The sequence below is a fragment of the Anneissia japonica genome, unplaced genomic scaffold (genome assembly GCF_011630105.1).
Source record: "Anneissia japonica isolate Jap-2015-1 unplaced genomic scaffold, ASM1163010v1 scaffold1231_len1163931_cov198, whole genome shotgun sequence".
NCBI classification, from domain to species: domain Eukaryota; kingdom Metazoa; phylum Echinodermata; class Crinoidea; order Comatulida; family Comatulidae; genus Anneissia; species Anneissia japonica.
The window spans coordinates 131,095-145,553 of NW_022728604.1; the positions used below are offsets into that span (position 1 = coordinate 131,095).

A 14,459-nucleotide genomic window follows, 5' to 3' on the forward strand; every position below is an offset into this window, starting at 1 on the left:
GCCCCTAAAGTAAAAAGAGTAAATTATTTATTGGTTACCTTCAAGTTGTTGTTGACAATAAAATACAAACAGCTGATCAATGTATTTAGGAAAGAAACATCACCCAACCAATCGATTACAAAAATCTATTAGGGCATTGATATTTTAAACGTAAAAAAAAAAAAAAAAAACCAAAACAGCTGCTTGGTTGAATTAATTAAATTTTGTTTTGAATGTATAGGCCTACTTTTATACAAGCTAAAAGCAGTAGTTTGGAATTGCAGAATATCTCCCGTATTATTACTATGGTATAGAATAATAAAATTGCCCGTGATATGGTTTTGCGAGACCACAGTATACAACTATAATTGGACGTAGTATCATCTGCTTTTTCACGATTAGAAGTACATTGGAAGCAGTTCACAGACATAATTCTCCCATCATGATTTTGTCCTTTACCTAGAATATTATCAAAATAGACAGCTCAGATATTAAAAATTCATCCAACAACATCACAGTATGGAAGAAAAGAAAGGCTCAGTACTTAAAAATTATCCTTTTTTTTGCTTGAATTGATATTCCAGTTTTTGTAGACTCCGGCCTGTAATACTGTATTTTTTTAAACACAAAGATATTGATTTAAGTGGGCACACATCCTTATACAGTATATATTAATTCTATCTAAATTCATATAGTCAATACTCTATTGCAAGTCGAATTGTCTGTGTTTTATCATATATTATGTATATTAACATGTTTTGATTGAAAATCATCATTTTTTTTTGTTGCAATATCATCTTTTTTATTCAGAAATCATTGAACAAAAATAATCATTGATTTTGCTTGAAATCGTTCTTGGTTTTGTTTCAAAATCATAGCTTTGCTTCAAAATCCTCATTGTTTTTGCTTTTAAAAACATTGTATTTGATTAAAAATATCTGTTTGTGGATCTGCCCTCTAGGTAATACCATTTTAAACACAAAAATATTGATTTCATTTTAAGTGTGCTCCCGTTTTATGTACAATTACTGTACTTTCAGAATTATGTCAATAACGGAAGTTGAATTTCTGTGTTTTAAATCTAGGCTATCTAATTTCTCTATAGTATTAAAGCTGTACCTCCAAGGCATCCCCAATGGTGTGACATGCGTGTATGAACTTTTGTAATGTTGAACACGTTGATGAATGGTGTAATTACCTGTTCACAAACTTCCAGGAATTAAAAATTCAACATAACAAGGGAATCATAGTCATTTTTCCCTGTGTAAATAACTGTATCAAACAATTAACATAGTGTATAGTCAGTAGTGGCGTGGCCCCGTGGTGGGATGGTATTCCCCCCCCCCCCTCCGTCAGATGGGCCTGGATCCTGCCATTAATTTTTTAAGAAAATAAAAACTCTTCCCATGAACCCTACCAGGGAATTTTACTCTGGGAACCAAGACTATTCAGCCCCTTGGTTTAGTCCCCCCACCGGACCCCTGTCAGCAAATCTCTGGAGCCACTATTAAGAAGAGTAGTTACTTACAATATGCGCTACAGCCGCTACAACTTGTGCATACAAGGGTCTCGACTCCTGCTCACTCAGTTTACCCTCATTCGAAATTTTGGTGAACAGCTCCCCGCCCGCAGCATACTCCATGACGATATGAAGCTTGGACAACGTCTCTACAACCTCGTAAAGACGTATGATGTTCGGATGGTGTAGTTTCTCCATACTGCTTATCTCTCGTGATAGTAGTCTCTGTGTTTTCTGATCAAGCTTTGTTTTATCTAGAATTTTTATTGCAACTTTTTCTATTAAAAGAAAAAAAAAGTATTTGGTTCAATAAAAAATAATTTACCCAAACAACAACACTAATTAGATTTTTACAATTTTACTGAAACACTTACTGAACATTAAAACCAGCAAAGTGCAGTATGTATTGTAAAAATGCTTTCATTCTATTGTATGAATATTGGATTAGGTTTCTTTTATTCTTACATAATGTCGATGTTGAACTAATAAACTTTAAAGTATAAAAATCAATATTTGAATTGTTGAGAATGAGAAAATATTTTATGAACTATTAATAGTCATAAAGAATACTGTAAATAGATTGCCTGGGTTCTTGAGTTTAGTCTTAAGGCCTGTCCAGACTATCAAATTTGATTTGACAAAAACATGTGACATGCCTAAATATGGTCATGATGACATCACATCATCATCGTATATAGCCACATCAATGACTATATATGGGCATACAAGTTTTTTGTCAAAAAAATTTTGGTAAGCTGAACAGAGTTTAAACTCAGCTAAACACTCAATTGTTTTGATCCGTCTCATTTAATATTTTAAAACACAATTAATTTAAACATTTAAAAACAAAATTATACTTATAATTAAATTAATTTATTTAATCAATTTATTATAATATCACAATAAGTGTACACCTAAACCGAACGTTGTACTCCTACACTTTTGAAATCCCTAGGAGATTGACTTTACCCACCAGAACCTACAAAATTTAGATTAAATGTGAAAAAGAATCTGAAGGCTATCAAATAATGATATTAATTGTCTTTATTAATATAATATTCTTAGTTCCTTTTAAAAGGCTTTTTAACTGCACTATATTAACTTTACACACAAATGTTTCTTAAATTTCTCTAATTTTAAATATACATTAATTGATTTTTAACTTGAATTATTAATATAAAAGACAGATAATGTTAATTGATAACTGTCTATTTTTGTTTTTATTCATACATTATATTATTTGAGACCATTTTCTTAATTTAGACCCAAATTTTGTACTGTTATATGATACTGAATAAAACCAGAATAAATTTTACCTTTGGTTAAGACATGTAGACCCATTTTCACTTGAGAGAAGTTTCCAGTGCCTAGCTCCCCACGGATGCGATAAAAGCCAATTCTCTTCCCAAGGCTGACTTCCTTCTGAATCTTGTCATCCTGGTTCAAATCATTATTTAGTCTCTCATACGGGGTCAAACTAGTCCTTGTGCTGGTTATGCTATTATTCGGCATCTTATTAATTTGCCCTCGGGACACATTTTGGTTGCTGTGAGAATGCTGGCCATTCTTTAACGCGGCATTTTCGTTTGACATGGCTGCCGAATATAAATTGTATAAAAATTAACAGCTGAAGGCGATTACATCTCGTGCTTTCATAGTTTACTGTAGTTTCCGATGACTTAAGCGAAGGATTCAAGATTTGCTAGATCTTGAAGTTGCCCTGTACAATTTCAATGAGGCAGAAGTCTGTTATTGGCCAAGCTTTCTGCAAGAAACGAGAAACAAAAACGAACGTGCTCATTAAAACTTACAAATTTTGACACATTCAATGCCATGAAGCATGAAGCTCTCTGCTCTAATGACTGTCAGACCGCAGCCTAGCTTTTCTTGATACACGGACTCATTAGCTGGTATTACCATTACTCCTCATTCTTGGCTGCAAATTTTCACGTGATATTTAACTGAAGTAGAGCAACTTAAAGGTAGAGCTATAAGCTCTGTCGACACTATCAGGTTTTATGTGACAAATATATAAGATTTGTCTATATATGGATATGATAATATGTTATCACATCTATATATGGGCATGATAATGCCATATCACATCCATATATGGACATGATAATATAATACCTATATTACATCCATATATCATATCCTTAAGCTTTGTCCCCACTATCAAGTTTTATGAGACAAATATATAAGATTTGCCTATATATGGAAATGATAATATCTCATCACATCCATATATGGATATCATGTCATATCACATCCATATATGGCCATGATGAAGTAAAATTACATCCATATATATGATATCTTTAAGCTCTGGCCACACTATCAAGTTTTAGGTGGTAAAAATATAAGATTTGCATATATATGGATATGATGATGTCTTATCACATCCATATATGGACATGATGTCATATCACATCCATATATGGGCATGATGATGTAATATTATATCCATCTATAATATTCTTAGGTTCTGTCCACATTATCAAGTTGAATGTGACAAGATATGCCTATATATGGGCATGATGACATGTTATCACATCCATATGGGCATGATGTCATATCACATTTACATATGGGGATGATGATGCAATATCACATTTATGGGAAATCACATGTATTTTTCACATAAAAATTAAGTATGGACAGAGTCTAAAATACTTTTTGCTTATATATTATTTATAACAGAATGAACGTTACTCTAAATAATACGAGGGAGGCCATACTTCATGGAACTGCAATATTGGTGACCATAAAAAAAAGTAATTTTTTTTTCAATTCCACTTACAGAAAAAAAGACAAATCCATAAATAACAAGCTGTATAAAATATATCCATGAATAATTTTGATTCAAGAAACCAGTATAGTATGCACCTCTGGTATGTAATAATAATAATAATAATAATAATAATAATAATAATAATAATAATTTTTTTAAGCTAGTTTGTGCACCCTGTGCGTCATGTACTTGTACTGGTATTTATTTTTTGTATTTTATATGGACAATGTCTGAAATAAAAGCAAATAAATAAATAATATGTTAGACTTTATGTACTGTACATTCACATGCACATGCACATACTGTACTGCAGAAACTAAAACTGCATAAATTATGGTTATCCAGTAAACAATATATTTACTAGAAGAATTCCTGTGTTGGCTTTCATCATAATGACATACACTGTACTACTATGTTATTCATTTTAATGACAAACTCTAGACCATTAATTTGTCACTATTAATATTTATGTCAAGAATTATTATTAATGGTTTAATAAAACATTCTAAGCAACATTGGCAATATTTTATATAATGGGTTATATCAAGTGACAGATTATTCTTATTATTATTAATAGGTAGGTGTGGATGTAATAAATTTGGCCTTTCATGCATTAGCCACATTAGGCATAAATAATGAAACTCTTGGCTATTTCGCTGAGGATTAACACAAGTGTATCAATTAGAACGATTAAGTCTCTGGCTTTGATGGAGATCGCACTCCAACATTAGAATTGGATTATATCATACTGAACAGGTCTCCCTAATATATTCCCTTTAAAACAGAAAATTGACATCTTTATTTTTAGTTAACTTGAAAAGACTGATTAATTGTTAAAAAAATAAAGAGTGGTGCTGTACTCTGGTGCTTAACCTAGAGAGCTATGCTACAGTACATTCATGTGACACCAGTTGCTTAGCAACCGACTATTGTACCTACAAATGGTGGAAATGGATGTGTGTGTGTGTGTGTGTCCATAGTCAAGCTGTAGTTTACATAGCCTTTTATCTGATGTATCTAAAGCTAATATTTACCGTTAAAACTGTAAAAACTCTGAATGTACAGTATTGGTATCCTGATACATATACATAACAATAATACATTGTCGTCAAATTAATTAGAAACATCAGTTGGAAAAGCAGTGGATAATGAAGCATGGCATTAAATGCGTTCAGCCATATTGACCACTTTATATAGTGTTGCTTAGTAATTAAATGGTGTCACGTGGTGTTACTGTATGTTCTCAGCAAATTAGTACTTTATGCTTTTCTTCCAATCCTGGGGTTCTGGATTCAAATCCTGTGAACCCTTCCAAGATGTGACCCCTCTCCTTCCACGATGAGTTCTTATACAACCTGCAAAGCCACTTTCAAGTCTCACAATGTGCTTATTCAGACTTACGATTTAGGCAATGATCATTATGGCTAATTCAATGAAAACTGTGCCATGAAACACCTCCGAGAACTCAACACGCCGAATTTAGCGATACAACAGCGCTTGCGGGCATAATGTGACCTTTAAAAGTAGAGCACAAACTTGATTCCTCTCGATAGGCCTATATTATAAACAATCAGAATACAATATGTTACTATTGCTAATGCTTTCACTCTTTCCTAAGCTCTTCTTTTAAATAGTCAAAAAGTGAATCAAATTTAATTCAAGAATCAGCATTCCTGGCTGTGGAAGCTCACAGGTGGGTTTTAGTAGTTGAGATAGGCATAGGCTTTGTTAGCTACATACATGACACTTGTGGCCTAACTAAAATACATTACAGCAATAGGTGGGCGATATTCAAAGGTAAGGCTCTCCTGTCCACACTTTCAGATTTTATTGACAAAAAAAAGAGTGGTATGGCCATATTTGGGTGTAATGATATCATCATACCCATATGGACACATCACATAAATTGTCACATAAAATTTAATAGTGTGAACAAAACAAAGAATTTTAGGCCCTCTTTGGTAGCAAAAAGATGACAACAAGCTAGACAAACCCAGGCTTAATTTATTATAACTTATGCAGAGCTCTCCTTTTGTTGGGTGATAATGATGTTCCAGAATGAATGGTTATAAAATCGAAACCCTGGGCTACATTGGAAAATGTGTAAGATTATCGCCTATAAAAATCTTGTATGAACACTGCCCTCGAGACAAGCATAGTACAGTAGCATATCACATATCTTCAACCTATAATTGGTAAGTGTACCTAGGGAGTTATTATAGCATCACTATAGCCATGGAGGTATGTGCTATAACAACTCCCTAGTTTACCCAGGGAGCCATTATAGTGTCAGAAAACTCCCCAGTGTACCTAGAAGCACCATATTTTCTGTTGAATATGAGGGAATTTCAAAATAAATAACTATACAATAGGATAATAAATTCAAACCAGTAAATAACAGATATAATTGTTGATTTATGGATCTTATTAATTCAGTTTTCACCATAGTATTAACAAAAAAATGTAGAATATGTTGTTCTTGAGTGTTAATAACTCTATAGCACAGTATGAAGTTTGTGACTTACATTTTCGAGACACTGACTGGTTTCAATCTATAGGAAAACTCTACAAAAAAAAAACATCAATCAATAATTGATTACCAGACAAAAAAGATCTATGCAGAGAACATCAATAATATTCAGATATTGTTAATTAGCAAGCAACATTACAGTACAAAATTTGTAAGAACTTGTTAACTCGCCTTTTCTTCATTATGTTTCCAGAGAGCAACAAACCGTCCACTAAAATACATAAATTTCCCTACAGACTATAAAAGTTTTCCTTTTTTCCAACAACTAACCATAGGAAACCAACTACTTGAAAACAGTCTTTGTAAAATTGCTTTCTGACTGACTATAGGTATCACACTTGCAATAATACATCAAGATTCGAGAACAAGAACCAAGCAAGATAAATACTTTCTTAATTAACTAATTTCCAATAGGAAGCTACTACTTAAATATTAGATACAGTCCAAATATGAAATTTTATTCTTCAAGTAGTGAAATATGACATATACTGTAGACAGCAAACCTCTCCTATTTAAGATTTTCTTTAGCTTAACGCAGCCAGTATATTCTAATTTCAAGGTAACAGCTGATACTGAAACAATTTGGTCACTGGAAAATGGATGGTTGAGTTTTAATTGTAATAGAACACTATAAAGATTAATTTGGAGAAGATGGCTAGTTATAAAGCATATACATTTTAATTCAAATGGAACAGAATATTAAGAATGCAAGTCATCTGTTTGGATATGTTTCTTGTTTTTAGCACACCGTACTGTACCGGTCTGTAAATAAATCGTTGTGGCCGATGATGTCATCATTTCTCAATTATAAGAATATTTATACTAGCTATTTTTTATTTTATAAGCCATTACTGGAAAAAAAATTAAATAAAAAATTGAGATGTTTATTGAAATATATATTAAAAAAACACTGTAAATTATAATAAAAATAACTACTTATGTTAAATAGAAGTTACATGTTGTAAAAGAAAAAAAAATACCTTGTACTAAATTACTATAAAACACTTATCTTCAATAATGTTTACTTAGGTTAAATTTTGCAAAAAAACTAAATATCAAGTGAATTATTTCTGAATACCTATTAATTACAAATTTAGCTTAATATGTGGCAAAGACAAGCCAAACCAGTCACTCGTCGCAAATCGTGTTTCAGAGAAAATGGCCAAAACATGCTGAAATGTCAAATTTAAAAAAATCTATTCTATTGCATTAAACTAACCTTTATATATCTACACATCATTCTATTATTTTCCCCATTTTCAATGTTAAAACAATACTTTTTAAGGATTTAAAGATAGTTTCTGCATGAGAAATGCCTGAAATCATAAATTTTGACAGTTAATTTCTCATATATTGTTCTTTAAACAGCTGTGTGGTTAAACACTGGTAACTTCATAAGGAAATGTCCGATTTAAATGACTTTTTTTACCATTTAATAGCTATTATTTTACTCTCTAACACTGTATTAATAACTCAAAATTGATTTTTGCGACGAGTGACTGGTTTGGCTTGTCTTTGCCACATATGCTGCCCATAGGCACAAGCTGAAAACTTATGCTGGCTTGTGGTAATCAATTTAAAGATAATTGTAGTTAAATGTCGGTCATTGTAAATATTAAATTGCTTTTGATCTGTGTGACTTTATCAAAAGTGATTTTTTAAAATTTTTTAATGAGCAAATTCATGCTGTTCTGACTTTGGATTACGACAAATATTACACAAGACAGTTTAAAGCCAGGCTCCAGAGGAAATTTAAAAAAAATATATTTTGTACTGATTTTTGTAAGACATAAAAAGCATGTTTGACAAAAACTTGAGAACAGTTAAGATATCGATTTTTGAATAAAAAAGGGGTGTAACAACCATTTTTTTCCCCAGTTTTTAAATATTCAAAAATCCATATTTCATTAACCGTTCATGAGTTTTTCGTCAAATATGCTTTTTTTTTTTTTTTTACATACCAAAAAATGTTTTCCTCCGGAGCATAACTTTAAGGTATAAAATGTCACTTAAAGTGAAATACCATACAATTTATGGTTCGGAGGATCAAACAAAAGCTCTGTTGTTTCAAAAATGTCTGCACTATGCATATCTGCGTAAATAAATAATAAGCAATTAGTAGAGCTCTGCATAGTACACTATAGGAAAATTATTATACGAAGGTTAGATTTAATGCTTGAAAAAATTTCCTGAGGGCCTGCAATGCCCGAAGGAAATTTTTGAATGCATTAAATCTAACCTAAGTATAATAATTTTCCATTTAGTGTACGATGCATGCTCTACTAATGGCTAAGTCAATCGCCGTCTTTTAATTTTAGTTTTTTATAACCAACTGTTGCTATAGTGATATGATCAGTATACGCATGCGTATTTACATTTAGCTGTGTGTATTCTTATTTTTGCTCCTGCAGTACGCGTTTAACTACACATCAGCAGTGCAGTGCGGATACGATGAATAACTATTTGTAATTTGTATTGTGATAGAAAGAACTTGTTTGTAATGCTATTTTGATAGACTTTCGTCAAAGAAATAAACATTTCAGTATTCGAGAGAGAATACAGTCACTGACGTCCTTTTTGGTCGGTGCATGCAGACAGGTAAAATCATGCAATGATTTCATAACTAGGCTAGGCTACGGCCTAGTATTAGGCCTAGTAAGAGGAGGCCTGGGCGGCCTCCTGCCTGGCCGAGGCCTACAGTACATCTAAATTTGTTCCTTGAGTCTTTAAAATAGGTCTAGAATATTCATATTAAACGTTCAGTTTGTTGTGTTTGAGGGTCCATTGATTCAATGAATTCCTTAATTGTTAAATTCTTAATATTAAATTTGAGTAACTTTCTTTGGGTTCTAATTAAGCTTGTTTTACAAAAGTAATTTTCAATTACAATTCAATTTTTATCGCGGTCCGCGATGTCTTTGCGGTGATGACAAAAAAATGAGGAATTTTTTTTTGCACACGAACCTAAAAAAATTCAAGCCAAGCGTCCACTAATTGAAAAATTAGTGGACGGTGGGTAATAGGCAAATAACGTTGCAGTGATGACGTCACAATTGACTTATAATGTCTTTTATAGTTTCCACTTATATATAATATTTATTTATAGGTTGACTTTTACGATGGGCTATAAAAACATTTGTCTCATACAATCGAAAATGTGTTATCCATATATAAGATATATATCAATAAATAACATTTGGTTTTGTCAAAAAGTCTAGTACCGTAATTGTTCTTTACCATCTCGCCTCTGTAGAAGGGACATTACAATAAAGATCTGTGGCAAGTCTCCGATCAAAGAAACTATGAAGCCACATCAGAAACTACTGTATCGGAAAACGGAAAAATCTCTAAATATGTAGTGGGAAGTGATGATGAGGTAATGATGAGAATAATTAGCAGTGTGGATAAGAATTTAGCTTTCTCATTTTCTGAGATAAAGATGGTCTTGATTATAATGGAAGTAAAAGCTGAATCATTGAATGACAGAGATATCTAAAGAGAATGGAGATGAGTTTGACGGTCTGTGGATCACAAGTATATCAACGATAATGATATAACTAAAGTAATGACTCAGTTGAACTACAAACAAACTTAAAAAAACAGAGGAAATACTATAATTACTTTGTATTCAGGGTCATAACTTTTTTCATCATTTACCAGAGTACAAAATATACTCTTTTTTTGTGACTTGTTGCTCTACCCAAAAGAAAATTATGATAGTTTTCATTTTTCGATCTTCTTAGATGATCGAACTTTAGGGTTTCACAGTTCACTATTAAACTTTAAGATATAAAATGTCACCTAAAGTGAAATATTGTAGAATTTATGTTACAGAGGATTAGACAAAAAGCATGTTGTTTTACAAATGTCCCTTCTATGCATCTGTTCAAATAAATAACGTCCTTTATAGTATACACAGTGGATTTCCCAGATTTTATCAGTCTTTAAATGAGAATAAATTATTCGTACAATGACAGAATAGGAAATCCATGCTTTTTTTTCACAATCAACTGTAATGTACGCAAACAAAACTTAGCGGTCACAAAACCCCACTAAAAATCTCTAAAACATTATTTTAACTTGTCAAAATAATGAACCTCCCAATTCATCAAGAGTCATGCCCTAACCAGCAATGCGGCCATGTTTTTGTTGAACTAATTACAGTGATAGAAAATGATATGTAGCGCACTTCTTGGTTTACAGGTTATACTTCGGTTCTTATTGACGATTGATGATCATTTAATGCTAGGGATATCACACTGCTCTGTGTGAGTAGGCAGATGCTTCCAGGTGTACTAGTAAGTACAAAATAATAAAGCTCTCACTAGTTTAGAGAGGAAGATGATATGGAAGGATACAATTCCTTCAATGAGTCCACATAAGAATACTCATCTTGACCTACTTCCTACAAATTATTTGTAATGTAAATATACTTTTTTTTAAAGTTGTACTTTTTAAGTTGTAATTCCTGTAATAGAGCCATTACAACAAAGCTGATCCTGCCCTAGTTTCTGTAGATTATTTGTATTGTAAATATATATTAATCTTAATGTATGTATTCAATATTTTATATTTAAGTTGTACTTCTTATGCTTATTTAATACATACTATACACTTTGTTGTATTTTCTGAACCACTTTGGAAACTAGTATTATTTATAGTTGAAAGTACTCTACAAAGAAAGAATGAATTACAGGGGTCCCAAGTTGGAAAAGTCATTTCTGGGAGATCTGGAGGGGGGTGGGATGGGAGTCCGCCACTGATCTGGTTAATGAGCTTTTTTAACACATTTAATTTTATTTTCCTGCACATAGGGATACACATCGGCACTGACTTCCGTGAGAAAATTGATAATAAAGCAGTGAAAACGTGCAAAATTATGAATTTGCGGAGATGGGTTGATTTCCGGGAGATTCTTGCTTGCTTGCGGGAGTGCAGGAGGCCATCCCGATTTCCGGGAGACTCTCGCGAGTTCCGGTAGACTTGGGACCCCGGTAAATAAATGACAAAGGTTGGTAACATTTACCAGAGGTCCTGAGTAAGTTGGAAGAAGTCATTTCCAGGAGATCTATTTAAACAAGATTTCAGCACATCTAATTTTATTTACCTACTCTTGGTGTTATTAGCACTGACTTCTGTGACACATTTATAATAAAGGGGTAGTAAAAACAAGCATATGTGGCAAAGACAAGCCAAACCAGTCACTCGTCGCAAAAAATCGATTTTGAGTTATTAATACAGTGTTAGAGAGTAAAATAATAGCTATAAAATGGTAAAAAAATCATTCAAATCGGACATTTCCTTATGAAGTTACAAGCGTTTAAACATATAGCTGTTTAAAGAACAATATATGAGAAATCAGCCTTCAAAGTTTATGATTTCAGGCATTTCTCATGCAGAAACTATCTTCAAATCCTTAAAAAGTGTTGTTTTAACATTGAAAATGGGGAAAATAACAGCATGCAATGATGTATAGATATGTGAAGATTAGTTTAGTGCAATAAAATAGATTTTTAAAAATTTGACATTCCAGCATATTTTGGCCATTTTCTCTGAAACACGATTTGTGACGAGTGACTGGTTTGGCTTGTCTTTGCCACATATTTAATTAATTTGTAGGAGATGGGTTATATTACGGGGGATTCTTGTTTGTATGCGAGAATGCGGGAGGCATACAGATTTCCGGGATACTTCCGCTACTTGCGGCAGACTTGGGCCCCTGTATTTACCCTAATAATAAAATAAATTAATATAGTTTTTCCGTAGATTTTCTAGAATAATTGTTCACATTTACTTTTTATTTACTTCATATTTTATTATACTTTCAAAATCAATATGGAAAATAATACTAACTGTATTTTAAAGCACATGAAAGAAAGAATAAATAAATGAATAAAGGTTGTTCACCGTCTTGTTTAGTTATTGAAATTACAACAGTGACATTACATAATACAATTAATAAGGGTAATGGAGTGTTTTTCTGTTGACTAAAATCAACAGTAAAAGCACTAAGCTGGTTGGCAAGGCCTATACTGTGATAACACGCTTAAATAAACAATCAGTAGAAGAAGCTATTGTTAAAAGTACTATAGTTGTCTCCATCAGTATAATGGTGTATAATGATGTTCTAGCTTAATTCAAAGGCAGTCCCACTGAAAAAAAGCCCTTAGTAGATATAGCTCTTATTGACTTACTGAAGTACTTTGTTTTTCTAACATAATCAGAAAAATAAACATGGACATTAATTACTCTAGTGATTACTAACGCAAATCTCTCAAACCATAAAATTCTAAACTACAATTTTTTTTAGTTCAGTTGCTGCCTAATTTTGTATTAGTGTAATCAGTTTTAATTTTATGTAATTCCCCTATGTTTAAAAATTAGAAACAACGGCAATGACCTGCGTATGACACTAAACTACATCCGGTCAGGTCGTCGGCATCACAGTATGACTGGCAGCCTCACTAACTATTGTTGTTCTAGGTGGCCACTGGCTGGGATGGGGTGGATGTCACCTAGGAGCAATATAACAGCTGAACAAAGAGCAGATGAGTTCCTTGGAGTCAAGTTTGCTCTACAATGCTATTTAAAATAAATGATGAGCCGCTAGTTTCTTTTAACAAATACTGTTGAACACATATTATTGTTCCTGTTTTCTCAACTGTTGATTAAGTCCCAATCTGCACTTCATACAGTGTAAAAACTAATTTCTTGCTTTTAAAACAGTAACAATCAACATGCAGAAACTAAAGGAGAGCTTGAAAGACAAAATTAAATATTTACTGTATAAAGACATTGGCCTCTGTATGTGCGAGACCAGAACAATCATCAGGATAGAGAATTGGCAACAGGAATTCATTAACAAATGACAAACACAACAGAACAAACAAGCATGGATGACATTTCATATTATGTAAACACGTGCCAGAATAATGTATCACTGGAAATTCAAAATTATTCAAACAATCTGAAATTGCAATTTTGATATGGCATGAATTTTGAATTAAAAAAGAACAAAATTCTTTACTATTACTAGGTATCAATTTTACTATATTATTGTACACGGTTGTAGCTCGACCTCTCAACCTTGAGGTCGGGGCTCCAAACCATCCCTGTGCAAGTTGCTTGTGTCATAGTCAAGATGAACTACCTACGTTTGTCTCTCCCTATGCAGGAGTAATGGGTCCCGGCATATATGTTAGGAAGGTAAAACAGACTTGTGAGAGAGGAGTTGAATTACCTCCTAGGCTACAGCATTTCAGTCTGGCCTAAACGTTTTCAGAAGGAGAGATAAACTCGAGCCAGCCCAGAGCTTCAAGTTCAACCGTTACCTACTTACCTTCCTCCTTCCAATACTAAATTTATTCCTCACTTCAAATATCTTACTTTCTTTAACTTGCTAAGCTTTAAAAACAAAATACTAAAGCTCACTCTTTCATGTCTAGCAAGTCAATACTGAACTTTACCCCTCCCTCCTTATCTAGAAAAAACTAACTTTACCATTCGTTCACACAAAAGAAAGCTGAAGTAAAACAAATCACACTCATTAAAAGAAACATATTAAAATTACTATAGCACTATAGTACTATTGGAATGCAGATAAATTGATAATTTGGTAGGAAGGTAGAAGAGTTTTT

The 14,459-nt window shown here is 32.6% G+C and overlaps 1 protein-coding gene across 3 annotated transcripts in view; it reads right to left on the reverse strand.

Moving 5' to 3' along the window:
• The window catches only part of LOC117114401 (serine/threonine-protein kinase NIM1-like), a 39,680-nt gene that overhangs the window by 9,401 nt on the left and 15,820 nt on the right, over window positions 1-14,459 (reverse strand). Inside the window, exons 2-4 of one of the 3 annotated variants that reach the window (XM_033258064.1) lie at window positions 6,818-6,857; window positions 2,815-3,263; window positions 1,508-1,776 (exon numbers count right to left, since the gene is read on the reverse strand). In XM_033258064.1, the coding sequence (XP_033113955.1) occupies window positions 1,508-1,776; window positions 2,815-3,091 (546 nt within the window). In that variant the 5' untranslated portion in view covers window positions 3,092-3,263; window positions 6,818-6,857. Of the gene's footprint in view, window positions 1-1,507; window positions 1,777-2,814; window positions 3,264-5,693; window positions 5,848-6,817; window positions 6,858-14,459 lie in introns of those variants that run through there. The other 2 variants (XM_033258066.1, XM_033258063.1) reach the window with 2 other exon arrangements.